At 42.6% G+C, this 27,827-nt stretch overlaps 2 protein-coding genes across 8 annotated transcripts in view; one reads left to right on the top strand and one right to left on the bottom strand.

Moving 5' to 3' along the window:
* The window catches only part of CPSF7 (cleavage and polyadenylation specific factor 7), a 28,127-nt gene extending 13,188 nt beyond the window's left edge, over nt 1-14,939 (bottom strand). Inside the window, exons 1-2 of one of the 5 annotated variants that reach the window (XM_077321156.1) lie at nt 14,852-14,939; nt 14,337-14,434 (exon numbers count right to left, since the gene is read on the bottom strand). In XM_077321156.1, coding sequence (XP_077177271.1) covers nt 14,337-14,390 — 54 coding nt within the window. In that variant the 5' untranslated portion in view covers nt 14,391-14,434; nt 14,852-14,939. Of the gene's footprint in view, nt 1-14,336; nt 14,435-14,665 lie in introns of those variants that run through there. The other 4 variants (XM_077321155.1, XM_077321157.1, XM_077321158.1 and 1 more) reach the window with 4 other exon arrangements.
* Nucleotides 14,936-27,328, top strand: SDHAF2 (succinate dehydrogenase complex assembly factor 2). Of its 3 annotated transcripts, none has more exons than XM_077321164.1 (4): nt 14,936-15,110; nt 15,586-15,791; nt 15,923-16,032; nt 18,198-18,781. In XM_077321164.1, exons 1-4 carry the CDS (start codon nt 15,090-15,092, stop codon nt 18,305-18,307), a joined length of 447 nt encoding a protein of 148 aa, XP_077177279.1. In that variant the 5' UTR covers nt 14,936-15,089; the 3' UTR covers nt 18,308-18,781. The 3 variants fall into 3 exon arrangements, with proteins under 3 accessions (XP_077177279.1, XP_077177280.1, XP_077177278.1); XM_077321165.1 differs by having other exon boundaries at nt 18,201-18,781; XM_077321163.1 differs by lacking the exon at nt 14,936-15,110 and having other exon boundaries at nt 15,701-15,791; nt 18,201-27,328.
* Nucleotides 27,329-27,827: the final 499 nt, after the last annotated feature.

Raw genomic sequence — 27,827 nt, forward strand, 5'->3', positions numbered from 1 at the left:
GAGTCAGGTCCACAAACTAAACTGTTACATTCAGCAGAAAAATTTGACCTGGAAACTTCAGCTGGTACAGAATGCGGCTGCCAGGGTCCTCACTAGGACTCCTTGGAGGGCTCACATTCAGCCAGTATAGAAACTGCACTGGCTACTGGTCTGCTTCCAGTTCAAGTTCAAGGTTTTAACCTTCAAGGCTATACGTGGCCTGGGTCCTACCTATCCGAGGGACCGCTTGTCTGCTTATGCCCCTCGTAGGGCTCTCTGGTCTGCGGGCAGGAATCTGTTGATTATCCTGAGCCCCCAGGAAACCTGCCTGGCCTCAACTAGGGCCAAGGCATGTTCGGGCTTGGCCCCAGCCTGGCAGAATTAGCTCCTGGAAGAGCTAAGGGCCCTGATGGAGCTGTCTAGGTTTTGCAGGGCCTGCAAGATGCAGCTCTTCCACCAGGCATTCGGTTGAGGCCCCGGGGGGGGGGGGGGTTGACCAGAGTTTCGATCAGGGGTCCCACTCAACCCAAGCATCCTGGAAATATACTAATAACTAGATCAGAATTACGTTGTGGCTGGACTTAGTAGAATTGGTTGGGGTATATTGTTTTCCACCATCTTGTGGGTTATTATATGTACTGTATTGCGGTTTTAATTGTTATGATTTTAATAGTTAGCCGCCACGAGGCGACAAAAGAGGTGGGATATAAATCCAAGCATAAATAATAATAAATATTATTATTATTATTATTATTTAATTTTTAGACCGCCCTTCTCCAAATAGGTCTCAGGGCGGTTTACAACATAAATAGTTAAAACACAATAAAATCCCCATAAAAACCCCAATTAACACCAACAAAAGTTACATATAACATATAGCGGCGGTGGTCACAATTCTGATCTTAGTTACCTGTTCCCCCCAAGTTCAGCCTGGTGGAGAGAATAATATTCAAAAGAGGGTGGCACCAATACAATAGATCTAACAATGATCTCGATGTTAGAGATCTCAATATTGGAGGGGATCCTCTGATGGATTAGTGGGAGAGCTGCCATGGCCTCAATCATATGCCTGGCGGAAGAGCTCTGTCTTGCAGGCCCTGCGGAAAGCTGGTAGAACCCGCAGGGCCCTTAGCTCTTGTGGGAGCTCATTCCACCAGGTTGGGGCCAGGACTGAAAAGGCCCTGGCCCGGGTCGAGGCCAGGCGAACATCCAGTGGGTCCAGGACAACCAGTAAATTCATACCCGCAGAGCGGAGTGCCCTGTGGGGGGCATAAGCAACCAAGCGGTCCCGCAGGTAGACCGCTTATTTATTTTATAAATAAAATAAATAATGTTAAACTACCTCCCTCTGACAACACAGACTAGAGAGTCTGAATGTTCTTGCTCTTCTGTCACAAATTTCTGAAAATGACACTTAATACTAAGCAGTTTCAAGTCTGCTTGTCTATTAATCTTTGAAATAAGGGTGGAACAAAGTTGAACTGTTAAGTATAAGCACTGAGACATGTTAGTCGTGCCGCATTTTAAGAAACAAGTTTGCCTTGAAACTCAGTACCAAATGCCTCTGGCCTCTATTATTTTTTTTCCTCAAGGCGTTAAATATTATCAAAAACATTCATAAGGTATTAATTTATCTCCATGCTGCATTTTTTAAAAAATTTGTCTAAAAAACAATGTTCACATAAAGTTCATAAATTAAGGAAGATTGAAACAGCAACTTGATAGCAGGAAGTCCAAAACTGTGTACAGTAGCACTTTAGATGCAAGGTCTTGATAGTGCCCACAGTGGAAGTACAAAGTTTATCTGTCATTTGACATCAAAATTAATTTTTTCATTATGACATAAAACGCACATGCATGAAATTTTTAGCATCACTTGTTCATTAACTTTATACCATTTGGGGTGGTTGATAAAGAATTCATTTATTATAAAGTTGCTTTCTATACTGGCTCCAATATTCAATTAAATGGAGCTTTTAAATAATGAATGTGTTTGGCATCTCAGCCAAGGAAAATTTGTCAACACTTGGCTTATTATCCAAAGAAGTTTACTACTGAGGGTTAAAAGGCATTACATGAAACAAGAACAAAGCCAGTAAAACATAAAACTGAATACTGATGATAATATTGGAGTTATCTCCCTTCAAATGGCCTCTATGCATAGGTTTTTAAAAGCCATGGGAAATTTACCACAGTTTACCACAGAAGGGCAGCCTCAGTAACAGCACAAGACTCGACAGTGACTGTTCTCACCCATGTCTATAGATGCAAAAGCCGTAAGCAAATGAGAATGGTTATTGCCTGGTCAGATACACAGCAGCAAACACTGTTGTATGTATACAGCTTAATACATGAAATATTTCTGCATATTCAAACAAATCTGATTTTGAAATTGATTTTGATAGTGTTCTATGTGAATGTTCAAAAATGTTTTATGTAAACCGCCCAGAGCCGTAGGGAAGGGCGGCATAAAAATATAAATAAATAAATAAATAAATAAATAAATAAATAAATAAATAAAAAGATCAATTTTTATCTTGCATGAACTTTTATGGCAAGCAAACAAGCCTCTGGCATTAATAAAACTGTAAATTCCATCTTTTACCTTACAGTGCCAAAATCATATCAGAATACTGGCATACAGCAGATAATTCCCCCACATTTCAATCAAGTTACAACTAGCATTTGTTGCTTACAGTTCAACATGAGCACCATTAAACTAAGTGAGATCAAGAGATCATGTACTGGGGTGTTTTCCCAGCCATCAGATGACTTTCAAAGACCCAATGAAGAAAATGTTACTAGCGTACCTGATTGCCTAACAAGAGCAAATTGGTAGATCCTATTGCCTGCAATAAAGGCAGACTACTACTTTCCTGGTCAGGAGACTGTTCCTGACAAAATGTTATTATGGGCTACAGCAAGGAAGGGAAATTGGGTGAAATTGCTCTTCTTCTATCTTGCATCAATAGAGCAAGTTCTCTTGTAACCATCCATGTTGTGGGGACAGAGCAAATTCTCCTCATTTTACATCCTTAGTGCTTCTCCCTGTACCACTGGGCATTTTCTCCAGGAGGGTTCACACTAACTTTTAGGTGTCAATGCTGGAGAAAGATGGGACAATTCACTTCCGTGAACTTCTTGTGCCAGACACAAGATCCAACCCAACATTATCTACCCTATGCTTGTCCAAGCATTCACTATGCAACTTATGAACTGTAATACTAACAATACTGTGTACCAGATGAATGATATATAGATGCAAAATTTCAAGAAATTTGGGAAGCATTGGTAAATTCCACCCTCCTTTTTTGGAAACCAGCAGATATTTCTGGAAAATCTGAAATATATCAAATACTATCCTATGAAACAATGAGAAATGCATTATTTATAACTAAGCACTAAAATTATGCTATTTGATATTTATGGAATTTAAATATCTTTATTTTCTACTAAAAACTGAAGTTTGTCCAATACTTGAGAGATCCTAAATTGTTATCTGACTGCTGTGATTAACTGACTAAGAGCAAACAAATTGAAACTAAACCTTGAAAAGACAGGAGTAGTGCTGGTTTGATGGTGGAGTTCTTGAAGGACATGGTGTTTGTTCCCAATTTCTGATGTTCCATTGACCTTTGTGGATTTAGTTAAAAGCCTTGGGATTATACTGGATCCAACATTAGTGCTGGAAAAGCAACTTAACACAGCTTCAAAAAATGCTTTCTTCCAACTGTGCCAAGCTCATAAGACAGCCCTTTACTCTGATACAGCTGATCTGGCCACCTGAATCTATGCCACAGTAATATAAGCTAGACTACTGTAATACACTGTAAACTGGTCTCCATTAAATTCAACTCTGAAACTCTCCAACTGCAGAATAACACAGGTTGCAGCATGTACATTGCTCCCATTCTTCAACAATACCACTGGCTGCCCATTAGTTACCAGGTTCAAAAAGTACTGGCTATTTATTAATACATTTATATATTTTCTTCTTGGTTCAAAGCTATGACATACGTAGCCCTTCATGCTGTTGGTCCCTCATATCAGTGGGACTGTTTCTCCCCCCTCTGTCTGCCATGACAGTTTTGATCACCTGACCCTGGCCTTCACCGATATGAACAGACAAAAACAACGTGCATTATTAGTTGTTGCCCTGACGGACGACTTCCGTCGCCAGTAGGACCGAGGCGGGTCGGCACTGCTGATATTATTAGACCTCTCAGCTGCATTCGACACAGTCAATCATGAGCTTCTAGCTCGCCGCCTCATCGATGCTGGAATACAAGGGACAGCCCTTCAATGGCTGATCTCCTTCCTCCAGGATCGTGGACAGAGGGTTGCAATAGGAGAGAAAACATCAGACCGCTGGCAACTTACTTGTGGAGTCCCACAGGGAGCGGTCCTCTCTCCTATCCTATTCAACATCTTCATGCGCCCTCTCGCACAGCTGGTACGGAAGTTTGGACTGGGTTGCCATCAATATGCAGATGACACCCAGCTCTTCCTCCTGATGGATGGCCGCCCTGACTCTCCCCCAGAAGCATTAGCCTGCTGCCTGGAAGCAGTGACGAGATGGCTCAAGCAGAGTCGTCTGAAGCTCAATCCTTCAAAGACGGAGGTCCTGTGGCTAGGTAGGAAGGGCCCATGCGAGGAAGCGTGCCTGCCTACCCTGGATGGCGTGCAGCTCTCTACGGCTCACTCCGCCAGGAACCTAGGCGTGATTCTGGACGCCTCCCTCACAATGGAGGCCCAGATCACAAAGGTAGTGCGGCTGGCATTCTACCATCTCCGCCAAGCCAAACTACTAGCGCCCTACCTGGCCCCGGAACACCTAGCCACAGTGATCCATGCGACGGTCACCTCTAGACTGGACTTTTGTAACTCGCTCTACGCAGGCCTGCCCTTAGCCCTGACCCGGAAACTACAACTAGTTCAAAATGCAGCAGCCAGGATCCTCACGGCAACACCGTGGAGGTCCCATATCCGGCCTATTCTCCATCAGCTGCAACGGTTACCAGTTGAATTCCGGATGAGACTAAAGGTTCTGTAATTACCTTCAAGGCCATACGCAGTCAGGGCCCAGTGTACCTGAGGGACCGCCTCCCCGCCTATGCCCCCAAAAGAGCTCTATGCTCTACTGCCTCCAATCAGCTAAGGATCCCTAGCCCTAAAGAAGTCCATCTGGTCTCGACCAGGGCCAGAGCATTCTCTGTTCTGGCCCCTACCTGGTGGAACGAGCTCCCAAAGGAGATCAGGGCCCTGACGGAGCTTAAACAGTTCCGCAGGGCCTGCAAAAAGGAGCTCCTCCACCAGGCATTTGGCCGAGACCAGACGTAATCTACAGCGACCAAGGGCCCCTGCTCCCCCCCCACCCCACCTCAGAATTCAATCAATAAGCCACCCCCTCAGAATCCCATCAACAAGCCCTGGACCTGTTTGTATTACGATTGCTTACTGTTATACTGTGTTGTGTTTGGTTGCAATTGTTGGTTATTGATGTACATGTTCTACAGACTGTTTTATGTATGGTTCTCTGTTATAATGTAAACCGCCCTGAGCCTCCGGGGAGGGCGTTATAGAATAAATAAATAAATAAATAAATAACAATATGGGACTATTAGCCCACAGCAGCAAAAAATACAAACAGCTCTCCTAATACGACATATTCCATTACAACACCCATTTCCCCTTTATATGAAAGTATTTCAAGTGCTTCAGATACACATTATCTTTCTGTAATCCTTAAAATAATCCTGTAAGGTGGGCCTGTATTTTCATCCCTATGTGGTGTTGGGGAGTGAGTTCATAGCAGTCACAACATTTCAACTGATTGCTAAGACCACCCCTTACTCCCCTAGCCAGTATGCTAAAACCAGCTTCCTAAATTAAGGTAGCCGCTGTGGTGTTCCTGCAGGCTCTTCCAGGGGCATGAGAGAATTGATTACAGTCGCTCCAGATGAAATCTTGAAAAATTGTATTATATGTGCTGGACTAGATATGGGGGATGGGGGAAGAATGAGAAAAATTGTTTACATGCTATTTGACTAAGTCATTACAACTTTTGATTTTATTTCCATCTGTCCTTGCACATGTTGAACCATACAAAAGACCTGGCATCTGCAGCTCTTGTCATGTATTTTCCCATACATTCAGCTACCACATCAGCAAGCAAGTATATTATTATTATTATTATTATTATTATTATTATTATTATTATTATTGGATTGGATTTCTAGCCCGTTGCTCCCCTGAGGCTTGCGGTGGGTAACAACACGTAAAAACCCCATAAAACCCCTAATACATTGTTGTTATTGTTATGTGCGAAGTCGTGTCCGACCCATCGCGACCCCATGGACAATGATCCTCCAGGCCTTCCTGTCCTCTACCATTCCCCGGAGTCCATTTAAGTTTGCACCTACTGCTTCAGTGACTCCATCCAGCCACCTCATTCTCTGTCGTCCCCTTCTTCTTTTGCCCTCGATCGCTCCCAGCATTAGGCTCTTCTCCAGGGAGTCCTTCCTTCTCATGAGGTGGCCAAAGTATTTGAGTTTCATCTTCAGGATCTGGCCTTCTAAAGAGCAGTCAGGGTTGATCTCCTCTAGGACTGACCGGTTTGTTCGCCTTGCAGTCCAAGGGACTCGCAAGAGTCTTCTCCAGCACCAGAGTTCAAAAGCCTCAATTCTTTGACGCTCGGCCTTCCTTATGGTCCAACTTTCGCAGCCATACATTGCAACTGGGAATACCATAGCCTTGACTAAACGCACTTTTGTTGGCAGGGTGATGTCTCTGCTTTTTAGGATGCTGTCTAGATTTGCCATAGCTTTCCTCCCCAGGAGCAAGCGTCTTTTAATTTCTTTGCTGCAGTCTCCATCTGCAGTGATCTTGGAGCCCAGGAAAATAAAATCTGTCACTATCTCCATTTCTTCTCCATCTATTTGCCAGGAATTGAGAGGGCCGGATGCCATGATCTTTGTTTTCTTGATGTTGAGTTTCAAGCCAACTTTTGCACTCTCCTCCTTCACCCGCATCAACAGGCTCTTTAGTTCCTCTTCACTTTCTGCCATTAGAGTGGTATCATCTGCATATCTGAGGTTGTTGATATTTCTCCCTGCAATCTTGATCCCAATTTGTGACTCCTCTAATCCCGCATTTCTCATGATGTGCTCTGCATATAAGTTAAATAGGCAAGGCGACAGTATACAGCCTTGCCGAACTCCTTTCTCAATTTTGAACCAGTCAGTGATTCCATGTTCAGTTCTCACTGTTGCTTCTTGGCCTGCATATAAATTTCTCAAGAGACAAATAAGATGCTCTGGTATTCCCATCTCTTTAAGAACTTGCCACAATTTGTTGTGCTCCACACAATCAAAGGCTTTAGCATAGTCAATGAAGCAGAAGTAGACGTTCTTCTGGTACTCCCTAGCTTTCTCCATGATCCAGCGTATGTTCGCAATTTGATCTCTAGTTCCTCTGCCTCTTCGAAATCCTGCCTGTACTTCTGGAAGTTCTCGGTCCACATATTGCTGGAGCCTAGCTTGTAGGATTTTGAGCATAACTTTGCTAGCATGAGAAATTAGTGCAATGGTGCGGTAGTTTGAACATTCTTTGGCATTGCCCTTCTTTGGGATTGGAATGTAAACTGACCTTTTCCAATCCTGTGGCCATTGTTGAGTTTTCCAAATTTGCTGGCATATTGAGTGTAGCACTTTTACTGCATCGTCCTTTAAGATTTTGAATAGTTCAACTGGAATGCTGTCACCACCACTAGCTTTATTGTTGCTCAGACTTCCTAAGGCCCATTTGACTTCACATTCCAGGATGTCTGGCTCCAGGTCAGTAACTACCCCACCGTCATCAGGGATGTTAAGCTCGCTCTTGTATAGTTGTTCTGTATAATTTTGCCACCTTTGTTTAATCTCTTCTGCTTCTGTGAGGTCTCTACCATTTTGGTCCCTTATCATACCCAACTTTGCATGAAACGTTCTCTTCATATCTCCAATTTTCTTGAAAAGATCTCTGGTCCTCCCCATTTTATTGCTTTCTTCTATTTGTTTGCACTGTTCATTTAAGAAGGCATTCTTATCTCTTCTAGCTTTTCTCTGGAATTCTGCATTCAATTGGGTGTATCTTTCTCTTTCTCCCTTGCTTTTCACTTCCCTTCTCTCCTTAGCTATTTGTAAAGCTTCCTCAGACAGCCATTTTGATTTCTTGCACTTCTTTTTCTTTGGGATGGTTTTAGTTGCTACCTCTTGTACAATGTTGCGAACCTCCGTCCATAGTTCTTCAGGCACTCTGTCTACCAGATCTAATTCCTTAAATCTATTTGTCACCTCTACTGTGTATTCGTCAGGGATATGATTTAGTTCATACCTGAGTGGCCTAGTGCTTTTCCCTATTTTCTTCAATTTAAGCCTAAATTTTGCAACAAGAAGCTCATGATCTGAACCACAATCAGCTCCTGGTCTTGTTTTTATTGACTGGATAGAACTTTTCCATCTTTGGCTGCAGAGCACATAGTCAATCTGATTTCTGTGTTGACCGTCTGGTGATGTCCATGTGTAGAGTCGTCTCTTGGGTTGTTGGAAAAGAGTGTTTGCTATGACCATTGTATTCTCTTGACAAAATTCTACCAGCCTGTGCCCTGCTTCATTTTGTACTCCAAGGCCAAACTTGCCTGTTATCCCGGTTATCTTTTGGCTTCCTACTTTAGCATTCCAATCCCCCATGATGATAAGCACATCATTTTTTGGCGTTGCTTCAAGAAGGTGTTGTAGGGCTTCATAGAACTGATCAACTTCATCCTCTTCAGCAGCAGTGGTTGGGGCGTAGACCTGGATCACTGTGATGTTGAATGGTTTGCCTTGGATTCGAACTGAGATCATTCTGTCATTTTGGGGATTGTATCCCAAGACTGATTTTCCTACTCTCTTATTGATTATGAAGGCTACTCCATTTCTTCTGCGAGATTCTTGTCCACAGTAGTATACCTGATGGTCATCTGAATTAAATTCACCCATTCCTGTCCATTTTAGTTCACTGATTCCTAAAATGTCGATGTTCAGTCTTGTCATTTCTTGTTTGACCACGTCCAGCTTACCTTGATTCATGGATCTGACGTTCCAGGTTCCTATGGAATAAAAATCTTTACAGCATCGGACTGTCTTTTTGCCACCAGTTACTTCCACAACTGAGCGTCCTTTCGGCTTTGGCCCAGCCGCTTCATTCATTCTGGCGCTACTCGTACTAGCCGTCTGCTCATCCCCAGTAGCATATTGGACACCTTCCGACCTGAGGGGCTCATCTTCCGGCGTCATATCGTTATACCTATTGGAACTGTCCATAGAGTTTTCATGGCAAAGATACTGGAGTGGTTTGCCATTTCCTTCTCCAGTGGATCACCTTTTGTCAGAGCTCTCAGCTATGACCTGTCCGTCTTGGGTGGCCCTGCACGGCATAGCTCATAGCTTCACTGAACTACGCAAGCCCCCTTGCCACAACAAGGCAGTGATCCTTGAAGGGGGCCCTAATACATAAAACACCTAAAAACAATCCCCAGCCTGTATACAGGCATACAGGTTTTAAACACCCACTTTAGTATTGTTATCCAAGATATTTCCCACCGACCCAACTAGTAGATCTTATGCAAACAGAGGCTATTCACAGATCTTCTGACTCAAGATTATCATTTTGCTATCATACATGGTGACAGTACTCAGTGTTCTACGTGGCTTTTAACTACTAATTTCTGCCAAAGCTAAAGCAATGAACCATGTCATTTTTCTCTGTATATTTTATAGCCATTATATTCTCATTAATTTTTGCTTAAAACATCTTAAAATATCTTTCACTGAATTATAAGCAATACAAGGAATTTCGGTTAAGATACTTGGCCTGCCTACTGACACCTGCACGAAAAACAACTTGATTTTCTCTCTGCACGGAAAGCAGCTTGGGGCTAACTTTTATTACTTTGTTTCGCAATTCATTCAGTGAACCAAGAACTGTAAAAACAATGCTCCCGTGAGATTTTTTAATATTTAGGATAAAGTATAGCTTAATTCCTTAAGAATGGAAACACAGCAGTTTCATTCGGGCAGTGTAATTCAACTTTAAAGTGAATATGAAGAAAAATGACTTTCAATTATTTTGAACTAATTGCAGATTTCTAATACATTCTTCATGCTAGCAAAGTTATGCTCAAAATTTTACAAGCTAGGCTCCAGCAATATGTGGACCGAGTACTTCCAGAAGCACAGGCAGAGGGACTAGAGATCAAATTGCCAACATACGCTGTATCATGGAGAAAGCTAGCGAGTTCCAGAAGAACATCTACTTCTGCTTCATTGACTATGCTAAAGCCTTTGATTGTGTGGAGCACAACAAATTGTGGCAAGTTCTTAAAGAGATGGGAATACCAGAGCATCTTATTTGTCTCTTGAGAAACTTATATGCAGGTCAAGAAGCAACAGTGAGAACTGAACATGGAATCACTGATTGGTTCAAAATTGAGAAAGGAGTTCGGCAAGGCTGTATACTGTTGCCTTGCCTATTTAACTTGTATGCAGAGCATATCATGAGAAAGGCAGGATTAGAGGAGTCACAAATTGGGATCAAGATTGCAGGGAGAAATATCAACAACCTCAGATATGCAGATGATACCACTCTAAGTGAAGTGAAGAGGAACTAAAGAGCCTGTTGATGCGGGTGAAGGAGGAGAGTGCAAAAGTTGGCTTGAAACTCAACATCAAGAAAACGAAGATCATAGCATCCGGCCCTCTCCATTCCTGGCAAATAGATGGAGAAGAAATGGAGATAGTGACAGATTTTATTTTCCTGGGCTCCAAAATCACTGCAGATGGGGACTGCAGCAAAGAAATTAAAAGACGTTTGCTCCTGGGGAGGAAAGCTATGGCAAATCTAGACAGCATCCTAAAAAGCAGAGACATCACCCTGCCAACAAAAGTGTGCTTAATCAAGGCTATGGTATTCCCAGTTGCAATGTATGGCTGTGAAAGTTGGACCATAAGGAAGGCCGAGCGTCAAAGAATTGAAGCTTTTGAACTCTGGTGATGGAGAAGACTCTTGCGAGTCCCCTGGACTGCAAGGCGAACAAACCGGTCAGTCCTAGAGGAGATCAGCGCTGACTGCTTCTTAGAAGGCCAGATCCTGAAGATGAAACTCAAATACTTTGGCCACCTCATGAGAAGGACTCCCTGGAGAAGAGCCTAATGCTGGGACCGATCGAGGGCAGAAGAAGGGGACGACAGAGAATGAGGTGGCTGGATGGAGTCCCTGAAGCAGGGAATGGTAGAGGACAGGAAGGCCTGGAGTATCATTGTCCATGGGGTTGGACACAACTTCGCACCTAACAACAACAACAATACATTCTTCTAAGCTGAGCTAAGTTTGATGGCATTACCAGAATTATACTAGTCAAGTTAAACACATGGTCTTGGATCCTAGGTTCTGCTAACACAGCAAGTTTTATGCAAGCAATATGATTGCGTTCCCATTCTCTCAGAAGCTTTGTCACCTGACCCCAGCCCAATGAGGATCCAGAATAAGCATGGGGGCGCTCCCATCACAAGAAAGGAGTGGGATTTTGGTCAATTACTCTTCCTTGCCATAGTCCCCTCCTACCCCATGCCACACTTTTCTTTAAGGTCCTCCAGCCCTAGGCAATGTCTTCTCAAGGAGCACAGGAGGGAAGAGGAAAGCAGTCTTCAGCAGCATCTATTGCATAACGAGAACATCACTCCAGATACAGCGCAATCTGAGCTACTGGCACCTTCCAAGCACCCAACATGAGCCAGTGCGATAAAACAGTTAAGAGAAGCAGATTCTAACCTGGAGAACCAGTTCAATTCCCCACTCATCCATACAAAGCTTGTTGGGTGTCCCTGAATCAACCATGGTTCTCTCAGTATTCTCTCTGCCTCACCTACCTCAGAAATGACTCATGTGGGAAAAGGAAGGGAAGGAGACTGTAAGCCACTTTGTGATTCCATGGGGTAGAGAAAAGCAAGGTAACAAAAGTGAGAGACCCATTCACTGATCTCATAACTTGGTATTTATGTAAGACATAAGGTAAAATTCAACATATCCTTGGGGCAGAAATTAACAATAGGACACTAGTTTGATTACTCCAGATGGTGGACAGAATGAATCTGGCTAGCAAAGGTAGACCAGTCTATTGATATAAGGCGTAGCGTTGCAACCCAAGCTATGGATCTATGATCAGTAGGCAAATACTGACTACTTTGACATACAGAAGCTCTCAAACATCAGACAAAAATCTTTTCACATTCCACTACTCAGGAAAATATAATCATTAATGCTAAAAAACTATACATGGTATTTATGCAGAACAGATACTCTACCACCATATACAATGCAGGTACTATTTATTTATTTGTATTTATATACCACCCTACAGGTCTAGGATTACTGGGACACAAATTTGGTTCCAACTTCATTCTGAATTCTTCTTACTATAGCCTCTACAATGGTATTTGTACATGCTTAAAAGAATTCAGTTGTTGACATGTTTAATGGCAAGGGAAGTGACAAAATGTGCCTCCAACAGTGTGTTGCTAATAGAACACATTTTTCTAAAGCAGCACAACAGATGTTGCTTGACTTTCTCCAACATAGTTTCCCTTCTTTCAATCAATAATCTAGATAAAACATACATGAGAAATATTAGGTATGGAAAGGAATTAGAGCTAAGACAAGCAAGATGAGGGCCCTTGCCTGAACTCCAGCAGTTCCACAGGGCCTCTAAAACTGAGCTCTTCCACCAAGCCTTTGGTTGAAACCAGCATGCACCTACTGCATCTAGCAGTTACTATCAGGCCTTCCCTATATACATACTTGTGTCTACATATATTCACGTATATCAATATATGTATATTGCCCGGTCTTCATTAGTCCCACTCTGTTTTTGGGGTTGGAATTTGCTATTTCTCCTCCCAGGCTGCCCAATTTACCCACGCTGGGACCAATGAAGTAGGGTTGATTGTTGACTTTGTAGAGGTATGGGTACCTAATCTTATTTTACAATTTTATTCTACGTTTACTGGTCCATTGTAAATCCTTACCTTGTTATTGTTAGCTGCCCCAAGACTTTGTGATGAGTTGGATACAAATTAAACAATAAATACAATAATTCACCACAGAATATGAATTCTCATTTTTACGCTGCAGCATTTCTGTCCACTACCCTAGGGTAACATGCTACAGGGCGGATAAGGCTACTGTACATTATACCTATGCTGCTTAACCAGTCATATTCATAGAAAAAATATATCAAGTGATATCAGTTTGATCAGCACTTCTCTTTTATAGTTACTACTATAGGAGACCATCCAATATGCTTCATTATCCATTTTTAAATCCCAAGCTAAAAAGTCTCATAACTTTTTCAATAATTTATTTGATTGTTTTATTTGCCACTCACCCAAATGGCTTCATGGTAATTTTCACCATTAAAACCAGTAAGGAAAAAATACATAAAATAACAAATATAAAATATTAACATTAAAATATTAATACATGACTATCACTACATAACTATTAAAACACTCCAAACACGTGGTTACCCATCAAAGGCCAACCTAAACTCATATTTCCATGCCCTGTGGAAACTTAACAAGTCTAGCAGGGAATGAGTATCATCCAAGAGTGCATTCGACAGGGCAGTGGCCACAACTGAGAAGGCCCTTTCCCTGGTGACAGCTAACTGAACCACCCTGGGGCAAAGGCACTTGCTAGAGACCTCTAGATGATTACCAAAGGGGGAGAGTGGTGAATGTGTGTGTGAGAAAGACAGTCCCACAGGTATGAGGGTCTCAGGCTGTTGATTTGAATATTCTTATTCTACTTCACCCAGGCTTTAAGTAAAGGTCAAGAGTATCATTTAGTCTTTTTTTGCAAGTTTAAGTTACTCACATCAATCAACAAATATTGTTAGCTTATTATTACAAATGCTTACTGCAACACTAATGAAGCACCATTCACTTTTTCCTAATATGGAACCTGTTTTGTAGAAATAAACCCCTTGTGTGTGAAGAAATGTCACTTCACACTGGAGAGCTCCCAACTTCAATGCCCAATTTGAATGGCTTGCCTAAGGCCCCATAGCAAATTCATAGCACAGGTGACGTTTGACATAGGATCCCAGGCTGTTCTGATAGATGCTACAGCAGTCACTCAATAGTTCTCCAGAATAAATCCCTAGCGATTTAAGGATGAGCCAAGGATGCTGGTTCGGAAAGGGCTTTCATTCCTGGACCTGCCATGAAAGTACCCTAAAATCCGTCCCCCTCCCTTCGGGTGCAGCGTCCCTTACTCACCTGATTGAACTCTTCGTCGGCGTAGATATCTATGAGGTCTACTCCTTCCGACATATTTTCAGGAGCAGCACTGAGAGAACCGGGGAGAAAGAGCCGTACTGCAAGACCAGAGCAGAAACAGAGAAGCTGGTTAGCGAGCCTACGGAAGCGCCGCCGAGCGCTCAGGCCCGTTCCCGCCTGGAAACCCGTTAAGGCGGCCCTCGACCGCAGGCCAGCCCCGCCCCCTCGCTCAGCGCGGATCTCCACACGGGGTCTGCGAGGCGAGCCCCAAGGAGGGGGCGCCGCCGACTGGCTCCCTCCCACCAACCCCCCCCCCCCGGCCGCCATACTTGCGTTCTCTCGCGCCCGCCGTCACCTCTTTCCCGCGCTGGGAATGAAGGCCGCCGCCGCCGCGCCCCCTCCCCCCACGCGTCCTTTCCAGCCATCAACCGCCCGGGCCTCCTCGGCACTACTCCAGCCTCGCTGGACCGCGCAAGGCCCGGAATCCCAGACAGGCCCTAAACGCGCGCGCGAACCTCTCTCTCTCCGCCACCGCTAGCGCCGCCTTCCCTCGCCCCGCCCCTTCCTTCTGGCGGGTCACGCCCCTTCCGGTCTGCCGCTGCTGGCCCGCGCAAAAAACAAACAAATCCTATGCGAGGAAGCGGTGCGCGTGCGCGTGGACAAGGACGGCCGTGAGGGGGCTCTAGAACGCGCGTTGCTGCGGAGACGCTTCGAATCATAGAGACTACTGTTGAGGAAGGAGCGCCGAGAAGAATGGCGGCGCTAATCGTCAGAGTGAGTGGAGGAGAGCGGGAAGGGCAAACGGGGTCGCTGTCGTCTTTGGGGAGCATTTTTCAGGGTGGGAGCCTGGGGAGTGGGCGAGGCTGTGGGGTAGACACCCTGCTGTGCACGCAGAAGGCTCCTTGGGAAGGGGCTGGGGGGGGGGTTATGTCCCTGGGGGAGATGTTGGAGGCCAGCAAGCCAACTAGGGCTGCCAACTTCCAGGAGGCATCTACAGCCCTCCAGATACTGCAACTGATTTCCAGAGAACCAAGGTCAGTTTCCCTGGAGAAAATAGCTGCTTTGGAGAGTCGACTCTTTCACAGTATCTTGCCTAGCCAAACCCTGCCCTTCCAACCCCCCAAATCTCCAGGTCTTTCCCAACTTAGATCTGGCAACCCTAGAGTCGGCAGTACTGGGCTGTGAATGGACCATGGCTCTGACACAGGCTCTGGCCATTTGACATGCCCTCCTTGCCCTTTCCCCCCAGCGCTTCTTGTCTCGCCCTCTCTGCATCCTCCCTGTGTCAAGGCGCAGCTATCGTGGGGATTCGCCCTTGGACTCTGGCCAGGACCTGCTGGAGATTCCACTGCCACCATGGCAGTATAGGCCCTATGAGCCCTTGGAGACCAAGCGCGCCAGACTGTTGTATGAGAGCCGCAAGAGGGGCATGTTGGAGAACTGTCTTCTGCTCAGGTGAGTTTATTTCCCCTTCCCCTAATAGCTGTCACAACATCTCCTTGCTGCTTTGTGTTGATGTTGGCCTGCCTTGCTTCCCTAGTTTCTGCTCTTGTTTCATGGAGTTTTTATCTTATTGTTTCTCCCAGTTTCTTTGCCAAAGAACACCTGAATAGAATGAATGAACAACAGCTGGACCTTTATGATCGCCTGATTAATGAGCCTAGTAATGACTGGGATATCTACTACTGGGCAACAGGTAACACCATTTTTAGATATCCTTTTTGATATCTTAAATAGGAATTATTTCTTTAGCTATGAAGCAATCCTGTAAGCATAGTCCTGTGGGCTCTTTTTTTCCCCCATCTGTTTGCTGGATTGTTTATTGTTAGACTGTTATTTTCTCAGTTTATTGCTATTACCTTTATTTGGTATAGACACAGAGTTCAATGTACTGTTCTTTGTTTATGTTCCATGTGAACCGCCCTAAGCCTTAGGGGAGGACGGTATACAAATGAAATAAATAAATATTGTGCTGTTCTTGTGAACAAGACGGGGAGGAAAAACCTTCCTGGAGAGTTGATGTCTAAATGCTTAAAAAGTTGCTGCTACGTATTATAAATTCTACTTTATGTGTCAGCATAGCTGCCACATAATCCACACATATTTATTTCTATTTTAATCTCACTTTTTCCAAAAGACCTCAAGGTGGCAGACATGCTGCCTGATTTTATTCTTGCAATTACCCTGTGAAGTAAATAAAAATAATAAATGAACCTTTATTCTTATAACACGCTTTTCCCGTGAGGCTAGGCTGATAGAGTGACTGGTCCAAGGTCCCCAAGGCTGGTCCCCATGGTAGAGTGGGGATTAGAGACTGGGTTACTTGAACCATAGCCCAAGATGCTGATGAATTTATAGTATCCTAAAATTCTGTACACAAAAACTTAGTTTTCCTATTTTCCTGTTCATTCCAGCTGCTTATTTTGACTAACAGAAAGAACATTCTCAGGGCTGCAAGTATTGTGACTCAGAGATACAAAGTGCTTTGAAGTGCATCAGGGATCCTGACAACCATTTATTTTATCAGGGAAATGAGCCATAACATGCACATATAAGTCAAAGAGACAGGAAGATGTATTTCTGCAGACTGATTACCATTTGCCTACCTGTCATGGAAAGCAAGATGGATAGCTATTGAAAAACATGCTCTGGGTAATATGATGTGTGGGATATGAGCCCTGGGTTGATTGGGGGAGAATGTGATGCATCTCATCACATGGGGTAAGTTCCCTGATTTAATTGGCAGAGGCTTCTTGCCAACAACAGAAAGGAAGGAGTAAGAAATTGAAATATCTATTAGGCTTTGTTGAGAGCTGGGTTCCCCTGCAGAGAGATTATGGTCAGGATGTGCATTTGTTTGGCAAGCAGCTAGGCAGCGATATCAGATGTAACTTGTATAGTTTAGTGTTATTTTTTTCTGTTTTAATTGGATCTATTACCACTAGAGACTTAATCTGTAGTAATATTTTTCCAGTTTAAGAATGCAGACTGATCCATCTGTTCCTCGTGTACTTTAGATGACTTGATCACACTCAGATGTTTGCACATGAGATAAACTGAAATAATTGGAAAACTCTGCCCTTTGTACTTGCTTGGAGGCAGCCTTTACTAGTGTTTCCCAAGTGGCTGGTGATGTAGGAGGCTGTGTTTTTAACTTGGGAAGGGGGAACAATGAAAAGGAACATGCTTTACATGCAAACAGGCATGCCAACACACATGTCAGAATTTACAGACCCAGGGAAAGTTCAAGAACTTTATGGAAGAATAGCTACCGGGGGTGTGTGGAGGGCTGGAGTTTGAAAGATCAAAGAGTGAATTTGCTCCACCTTCATCTTTTGCAAATGCAGCCTTGCTTCAGGAGCAGGGAGGAATATGGGGAAACTTTTATGTATTGATGGTTGGATACACAACATCAGTTTTCATAGTGTCTCAGTGTAAAATGTGATGTGATTACTTAGGAAGGTGGTATATTTTTTAGATCAAATACATGTATAATTGTAAAGTAATCTGTGCATTAAGGCTGCACTTGTATGCATACTTACTTGGGAGCCTACTTCTTTGAAGACTTTCCTCTTGATCAGCATTCATAGGATAGGGTTGTACAACTGCCGTGTAGGTTATGATGATACTTTGTATAGTATAAAGTTAAGAAACTAAGGTCCATAATTTTCATATTATAAAAATGATTTTCATTAATTGGATTTTGTGAAAGACATACTTTTTTGTTGCCATTTGCCATCGAGGAATTATTTTTTTTATGTGAGTAGACTAACTGCCCTTTGGAAAATTATTGGCTTTGTAAACGATCTTCAGGAAGTGGGCAGTAAGGTTATTAACGCTATTCTCTCTTTCTCCCCAAAGAAGCAAAGCCAGTTCCAGAAGTCTTTCAGAATGAAGTCATGGAAATGCTAAGGGAATTCACCAAAAACAAGAACAGAGAGCAAAGGCTGCAGCAACCAGACTTGGAGTAAATGATGCTCCATGCTAATCTTGTGTGGCATTCTTCTGATTATGGATATGGTTTGTAGAACCATAAATGTTGGAATTTGTACCTCAGTAAATGTTGAGTCCTAATCTTGTAAACTCTCCCACTGAAGAGTAGTCGATGTAGCCAGGGTTTCTTCCCCTATAATAAAGCTTGAGACCTTTTTTCCTGAAGAGGAGAGCCACTGAGAAGATCTGAAGACATTTTGGTTTCTGACTTAGGAAGTGCCATTTGTCTAAAGACCGGGCTATTCATGTAGGAATTCTGCTGTTAATTTATTGGTTTTTGTAATTGAAATGTTGCATTGCCTGATCTTAGAACCTGCCCCCCCCCGAAAGTATAACCAAATGAGAATCTTGTATTTATAGAAGTCTTATTATATAGTAGTCATTCTAGTAGAAAACTCTATCTGTAGATAAAATTCTGGCTCTGATAAATTACTGTTTATTTATTTACAAAATGTGTACCCTGCCTTTCTGTCCTTGTTAAGGCCATCAAAGCAGCTAATAGATTTAAAAAATACACAGTAAAGTCATGTTTCTCAAACCAGTGAACACCCCTGCAATCATTAAAACAGTTAAAATCAAAGCCAAACTCATATTCAAAAACATAAAAGCAACAAATGTAGGTCAGGAGGGAGAGATCACTGAGGAAAATGAAATAAAAACATGCTGATAGAAGATGGCCATAGAAGGGACAAACAAGTCTCCCTGGGGAGAAAGTTCCAGAGGTTGGGTGCCACGACTGAGAAGGCAATCTCCCAGGTTGCTACCTCCCTGATTTCAGAAGGTGAGGCATCCAAAGCTGGGCCTTGGAAGATGAACACAGTGGTCAAATAGTTTCATAAAGGATTAAGGCAGTCTTTCAGGTATGTTGGTTCCAGGCTATATAGTATTTTAAAAGTTAACACCATTACTTTGATTGTGCCTGGAAACTGACTGTGGGCCAGTGTGGATAACTGGAGTGATGAAGATATGTCCAGCTCCAGTTAACATTCTGCCTGTTGCCTTTTGCACCAGTTGGTTTCTGAATGCTTTCAAGAGCAGCTCCCATGTACATCATGTTGCAGTAATCTTGTAGATGTAACCAGGGTACATACCACAGGGGTTGGATTTTTCTCTGCGCAGGAAAGGCTGCAGTTGGCTAACCAGTTGCAGCTAATAAAAGGCAGTCCTGGCCCATAGCTGCCACCTTCTTATCCAGCAGTAGACCTGGATCCAAAAGTATCCCCAACATGTTCCTTTCAAGGGGAGGGGTAAACCCATCCAAAATGGGTGACAACGTAATTATCTGAACAGATTAGCTCCTGTACAAAACTGCTTCCAGGTTCAGGGTTTCTACAGCCTCCCTGGCATCAGCTTGAAAGTACAAGGTAGAGCTGAGGGTCATCCACATATCACCCATTTTACCTCACCCAGCAATCTCATGTAGATGCACCGAGATTAGCACCATCCTTTGAGATTATCCTTCAAATAGAACTGGAATGACCACAAAATGATGCCTCCCAGTCCAGAAGGATGCCATGATCAGTTTTGTCAAAAGCCACAGAAAGGTCCAGGAGAATAAACAAACTTGCACTCCTGTCTATGCCTTGGCACAAGTCATCCACCAATATGACAAAGGTTGATGGAAAGAATCCCAGCAATCTGCTTCATCCAGGAATACCTGAAGCTGGCAAGCCGCTCTATTTAATCACCTTGCTCAAAAATGGAACCTCTGAGATTTGTTTATGGTTTTTGAAATCTGGGCCCAGGGCAGGCTTTTAAAGGAGTGATACTGTGGAAGAATTCACACACTTCTACTTCTCATAAGCTCTGCTATGCTGTTGGCAGAGGGAGGAGAGGTCAAGTTTGTCCCGTTGTCATGGCATCTCCCTGAATCCTGTGGTCAAAAAGAACTGGTTGAGTGCAGGAAATGTGAGCTGAATCAGTCAGTCATCTGTTGATGGATCCATTAACTTCATCCTGGCTCTACTCAAGTTCAATTGAGTAGAGCGTTTTTAACAGACAGTTGTGACTTGGGCCCATCCTCATTCCTGTCTTACTAACATGCCCAGTCAGTTGCTAGGAATAGGGTATTTTCAAAATATGTGATTGGAAATGGGTCTTGGATGCACATGCCTTCAGTAACCGCACATATGGTGTGCTTGTCATGTTAGACTAGCATATTGGAAGTTCGAGTCCATATCCTGCTATGAAAGCTTGTTGGATGAACATGAACCATTTGCATTCTCTTGGCCTAGCCTACCTCATTGGGTGGCTGTGAGGAGAAAATAAAGGAGGGGACAATGATGTAGATCACTTAGGGTCCCCCAGCGGGGAGAAAGGCAAGATATAAATAAAAATACACTTTGAACAGTGATTCCCATAAGGTTAACATTGCACTGGTATATTTTTTGAAACATCCTAACGAATACTTTGAAATAATAGTATAGTGTCCTGCTATTTTTCATGTGTAGCACACTGAAATATAAGTTGTCTTCCACTGTGTGTGCATGTTTTAAAGCTATACTTTTTGAACTAATTCAGGCTTGTATTTTGCATTACCTTGAAACTACCACATGGTGTCATTATTAACTTATGAAATGTTGATTGTTTAGCGCTGAAAGGTTTACATAAAGATTAGTCACAACAGCTCATAGAGACCTATTGTGGCTTAAAATCTTCATGGCAATTTCAGGGCTCTATATATTCTGTGCCAAAAGGTCATTGATCAGAAGCTGTGCCAAATTCTATAGCTTGAGTGAAAAATTATATAATTTATACATATTTTGTTGTGTATTTTAATCTGACTATAGTAAATTGTGTTATTTATACTCTACTTTTCTCCTCAGGACTCAACACATTGTATAACATTGTTATTTCCGCTTTTTTTATCCTCATGACAGCAACCCTGTTGTCTGAGTAATTACAGAGTCCTGGACCTCATGGTTCTGACCTGCTGTATATTATGATCAATCCCACTTTGGCTGTTGAGATTTTACAAGCACATATTGTGCATAAGACTGCCAGCCCTGGGTTGGAAAATACGTGGAGATTTTAGGGGGTGGAGCCTAAGGACTTCAAGAGGCCATTTTTCTCCAGAGGAATTGATCCTTCTTGCTACGAGATCTTCAGAACGACCTGGAAGTTGGCAGTCCTAATTCTGCAGGCTGTTCAGGATTACTCTGGTCCATCCTTATTCAGACACAGGCATGCACTTAGGCAATTCTAGGCTAACTAGCTTTTCTATATCAGATCATTTAATTTGTGGTAAGAGGTGCACCTCAACATGGCTTCTGGTTTGTTATGGTTTGCTAACCAAAACATGGACAGCCCATGTTGCTTCAATTCAGTGGAGCTGCTCCTGGCTACCATTAGTCTCCTGATCCAATTCAAGATGTTGGTGTTGACCTTTAAAACCCTTAATGGTTGTACAGATGGTATTTAACACCTGTGACTTTAAGTAAAATACATAAGGGAATAACAAATACTTGCTGGAAGTGTAAAGAAAGTCCATCTTTGCTGGACTTGTGTGGAAGACAACTTATATTTCAGTGTGCTACACATGAAAAATAGGACACTTTACTATTATTTCAAAGTATTTAGCCTTGTGTCAAGGCTAAAAGATTTTGGGTTTAGATACATGATGGAATACAGGCTATTTTAAAGGTAAAATTCCAGTTTAAACCAGAGGTTTTTCGACTAGGATTAATAGATAAAGAAGTGGACAAGCAATATAGAACCCTGTTTCAATATCCTTACCCATTGTTCCTCTTAATATTTATGAAACAGCCTGGGGGGTGGAACGTGTCCAGGGTGTCTGAGTTGGAATAGCCCCTACAGCTCCTGCCCTCCGTTCCTGAATGCTAGCCACTTTGCTCTCAGGTGCGGAGCCAGCAGCAGGTCAGGAGAGAGACCCCTGGGTGAAGGGTGGTTGTGGAGGGGGCGAGCCCTCCGGGCTGCTAACAAGCAAGCCCCATCCTCCGTCAGGTCTGATCTGTTAACAAGCTCTGATGGGTTGGGGGGGCAGGGGGGCCCTTTCAAAGCCTGTTCTTAGGAAAGGGCTTTGTAGCTAGTATGGTAATAACAGCAAAGATTATTTTTTGCTAAGAAATGGAAAGACCTGCAAATACCAACAATAGAGGATTGGATATTTAAATTAAAAGAACTTGCTGAGATGGTAAAATTGACAATCTTTCTGAAAGAAAACTCAGCAGGTCTTTTCATAAAATATTGGAAGCCCCTATTGGAATTTTTATGGCAGAGAGATAAAAATCTTACTAACCGAAGGCTTTGAAAACTAAGTTGAATAAGAGAAGATAAATGTATTAAAGAATCATGTATAATATAAGAAGTTAGAGGAGAAAATGGAAATTATGGTTTAATCTGTAGGAAACTCTGCTGTCAACATAATTTTGTATTTTGCTTTACTTTTTCCTCCCCCTTTTTATTTTACTCTTTTTTCCCCTTTACTCTAGGACTTTGTTTCATCCTATGTTTTCTTAATGAAAATCTTTAATAAAAATGTTTTTAAAAAACAACTCTTCACAGCATGGGACCCTAAGTTACCACTCCCTTCATTCATCCTCTAGGCCAGGGCCTCTTGCAGAAGCCTGGCCCTAGGATGGTTTGGTTAGCTGTAGCACAGGGAAAGGCCTCAGTAGTGGCCCCTACCCTTGTGGAATAGCTCTTGGATGGCACCTGTGCCCTGCTGGACTTGTTTAGTTTCTGTAGGGCATGCAAGGCTGAATTGTTTAGGCTGGCCTTCGTTGGGTAATCCAGATGTTTATGTAGTTTTCATGGTGTTGTGTTAGCCACATATTTTAATGTTTAAGATTTTAATGTTAATATCTTATTTGTTTTTAGGTTGTTTTTGTCTTATTTATATGGTTTTAATGTTGTAAACATTAAAAATTGTTGCAAAATTTAGGCTCAAATTGAAGAAAGTAGGGAAAAACACTAGGCCACTCAGGTATGAACTAAATCATATCCCCGAAGAATACACAGTAGAGGTGACAAACAGATTTAAGGAATTAGATCTGATAGACAGAGTGCCTGAAGAACTATGGACAGGGGATCGCAACATTGTACAAGAGGTAGCTACTAAAACCATCCCCCCCCCAAAAAAATGCAAGAAAGCAAAATGGCTGTTTGAAGAAGCTTTACAAATAGCTGAGGAGATAAGGGAAGTGAAAGACAAGGGAGAAAGAGAAAAATACACCCAGCTGAATGCTGAATTCCAAAGAATAGCTAGAAGAGATAAGAATGCCTTCTTAAATGAACAGTTCAAACAAATAGAATAAAACAATAGAATAGGGAGGACCAGAGATCTCTTCAAAAAAACTGGATATGAAGAGAACATTTCATGCAAAGATGGGTATGATAAAGGACCAAAATGGTAGAGACCTAACAGAAGCATAAGAGATTTAAAAAAGGTGGCAAAATTATACAGAAGAACTATACAAGAGTGAGCTTAACATCCCTGATAACCATGATGGGGTAGTCACTGACCTGGAGCCAGACATCCTGGAATGTGAAGTCAAATGGGCCTTAGGAAGTCTGAGCAACAATAAAGCTAGTGGAGGTGACAGCATTCCAGTTGAACTATTCAAAATCTTAAGAGATGATGCAGTAAAAGTGCTACACTCAATATGCCAGCAAATTTGGAAATAGTGGCCACAGGATTAGAAAAGGTCAGTTTACATTCCAATCCCAAAGAAGGGGATTGCCAAAGAATGTTCAAACTACCGCACCATTGCACTCATTTCTCATGCTAGCAAAGTTATGCTCAAAAGCCTACAAGCTAGGCTCCAGCAATATGTGGACTGAGAACTTCCAGAAGTACAGGCAGGATTTTGAAGAGGCAGAGGAACTAGAGATCAAATTGCCAACATACGCTGGATCATGGAGAAAGCTAGAGAGTTCCAGAAAAACATCTACTTCTGCTTCATTTATGCCTTTGATTGTGTGGAGCACAACAAATTGTGGCAAGTTCTTAAAGAGATGGGAATACCAGAGCATCTTATCTGTCTCTTGAGAAACCTATATGCATGTCAAAAAGCAACAGTGAGAACCGGAAATGGAATCACAGATTGGTTCAAAATTGAGAAAGGAGTTCGGCAAGACTGTATACTGTCGCCTTGCCTATTTAACTTGTATACGGAGCACATAATGAGAAAGGTGGGGTTAGATGAGTCACAAATTGGGATCAAGATTGCAGGGAGAAATATCAACAACCTCAGATATGCAGATGATACCACTCTAATGGCAGAAAGCAAAGAGGAACTAAAGAGCCTTTTGATACGGGTGAAGGGGAGTGCAAAAGTTGGCTTGAAATCCAACATCAAGAAAATGAAGATTATGGCATCCGGCCCTCTCCATTCCTGGCAAATAGATGGGGAAGAAATTGAGGTAGTGACAGATTTTATTTTCCTGGGCTCCAAGATCACTGCAGATGGGGACTGCAGCAAAGAAATTAAAAGACGCTTGCTCCTGGGGAGGAAAGCTATGGCAAATCTAGACAGCATCCTAAAAAGCAGAGACATCACCCTGCCAATGAAAGTGCTTCTAGTCAAGGCAATGGTCTTCCGAGTTGTAATGTATGGCTGTGAAAGTTTGACCATAAGAAGGCCGAGCGTCAAAGAATTGAGGCTTTTGAACTCTGGTGCTGGAGAAATTGGAAATTCTGTTGATGTTGTTTACTTGGATTTTAGTAAAGCTTTTGATAAGGTTCCCCATGATGTTATGATGGATAAATTGAAGGACTGCAATCTGTATTTTCAGATAGTTAGGTGGATTGGGAATTGGTTAGAGAACTGCACTCAAAGAGTTGTTGTCAATGATGTTTCATCAGACTGGAGGGAGGTGAATAGTGGGGTACCTCAGGACTCGGTGCTCGGCCTAGTATTTATTAACATTAATTAATTAATTTAAAAAATTAATCTAGACTAGATGAGGGGGTGGAGGGACTACTCATCAAGTTTGCAGACGACACCAAATTGGGAGGACTGGCAAATACTCCAGAAGATAGAGACAGAGTTCAATGAGATCTGAACACAATGGAAAAATGGGCAAATGAGAACAAGATGCAATTTCATAAAGATAAGTGTAAAGTTCTGCATCTGGGTATGAAAAATGAAAAGCATGCCTACTGGATGGGGGATACGCTTCTAGGTAACACTGTGTGTGAACGAGACCTTGGGGTACTTGTGGATTGTAAACTAAGCATGAGCAGGCAGTGTGATGGAGTGGTAAAAAAGGCGAATGCCATTTTGGGCTGCATCAACAGGGGCATCACATCAAAATCACAAGATGTCATAGTCCCATTGTATACAGCACTGGTCAGACCACACCTGGAGTACTGTGTGCAGTTCTGGAGGCCTCACTTCAAGAAGGACGTAGATAAAATTGAAAGGGTACAAAGGAGAGCGACGAAGATGATCTGGGGCCATGGGATCAAGCCCTATGAAGATAGGTTGAGGGACTTGGGAATGTTCAGCCTGGAGAAAAGAAGGTTGAGAGGGGACATGATAACCCTCTTTAAGTATTTGAAAGGTTGTCACTTGGAGGAGGGCAGGATGCTGTTTCCGTTGGCTGCAGAGGAGAGGACACGCAGTAATGGGTTTAAACTACAAGTACAACGATATAGGCTTGATATCAGGAAAAAAAATTTCACAGAGTAGTTCAGCAGTGGAATAGGCTGCCTAAGGAGGTGGTGAGTTCCCCCTCACTGGCAGTCTTCAAGCAAAGGTTGGATACACACTTTTCTTGGATGCTTTAGGATGCTTAGGGCTGATCCTGCGTAGAGTAGGGGGTTGGACTAGATGGCCTGTATGGCCCCTTCCAACTCTATGATTCTATGATTCTTGCGAGTCCCTTGGACTGCAAGGCAAACAAATCGGTCAGTCCTAGAGGAGATCAGAGCTGACTGCTCCTTAGAAGGCCAGATCCTGAAGATGAAACTGAAATACTTTGGCCACCTCATGAGACAGAAGGACTCCCTGGAGAAGAGCCTAATGCTGGGTGCGATGGAGGGCAAAAGAAGGGGACGACAGAGAATGAGGTGGCTGGATGGAGTCACTGTAGCAGTCGGTGCAAACTTAAATGGACTCCGGGGAATGGTAGAGGGCAGGAAGGCCTGGAGGATCATTGTCCTTGGGGTCACGATGGGTCGGACATGACTTCGCAACTAAAACCAACAACAATGTTGTAAATCACTGAGACCGTTTGGGTAAGTGGCAACTAAAAAAAACAATACAATATATAATATAATACTATTAGAGAACATTCTATTTTAGACCACACAGCTATTTTGCATCTGGTCTGGGGACAGGGAAAATAACTACACAGCCAGTCACCCCAATTCTAAGAAGATGCTGTAAAGATGCTTCCATGCTTGAGAGCAGACAGGTGGAGTGCAATGGGAGGGTCTCAGTTAATCACTCTCAGAATTCCAGAATTAAGAATACACCTACCTGTTAAACACCAATCTTGATATATTGATTTCCTTCATTTTGTACCCTGTTGCCCCACCCCACAATTTAACCAAAACAAATGGTATCCTTATAAACTAAGCATTTTATTTCGTTTTATTTCATTTTGGTCCTGGAATCTGTTAAACATCTTCATTATGCTCGTATGCTGTATGTTAATTTACTGCCCACCCTCTACCTATATGTAACGGTTGAGGAACTTTCACAATATCTGAAGAAGTGTGCATGCACACGAAAGCTTATACCTGGAATAAAAGTTTGTTGGTCTTAAGGTGCTACTTGACTCAAACTGTTTTGTTGCTTAAATCTAACATGGCTACTCACCTGAATCTATTACCTCTTTAATGTTTACTAACTCAAGTCAAAATTATACCATCCATTATTACTTCATGGATATTTAAAAGATAATTACATGTCCATAAGAATATTTTATCCAAGATAAGCAGGTCACAAGCAAGAAGCCCCTACTAAGAAGCTTTCAGTCAGTTCTGCCTCCCCTATTTATAGGTGGTTGTTTTTTTAATCATGTTCAAACAATAACTAGCAGTCTCAATTGATAAGTGTGCATGTTCTTGGCTGACACACTGTAAAAGTTATCTATACTTGAATATTTTTTCAAAATACATACAATCTGTTACTTCACTCTTGTTACTTTTTATTTTAACAAAGTCCGTTCAAAAATAGTAATTACTAGTTTCTTATACATTAAAATATCTTTGGCCTCTCTCTTTGAATCATATCTTTGCTTCTGTAGGCTGGACATGCCAGTTTCAGACACATCTTCACCTGGGCAAATAGTACTCTCATATCAGTTATACATCAGCATTGTACAGGGGGTTGGACTAGATGACCCTGGAGGTCCTTTCCAACTCTATGATTCTATGGCATAGTTTCTAATCTTTGTTTCTTGCCCTTCTCCAAGGCTATTCAGTTACGGATTTCCCATTTTGGTATGTTTAGTCAAGAGATTAACCAGCTATGTTTCTAGTGTGCAGATACAATCCATGATTTTGGAGTCAAGACCAGCAACTGT

The sequence above is a fragment of the Paroedura picta genome, chromosome 2 (genome assembly GCF_049243985.1).
Source record: "Paroedura picta isolate Pp20150507F chromosome 2, Ppicta_v3.0, whole genome shotgun sequence".
Taxonomy (NCBI): domain Eukaryota; kingdom Metazoa; phylum Chordata; class Lepidosauria; order Squamata; family Gekkonidae; genus Paroedura; species Paroedura picta.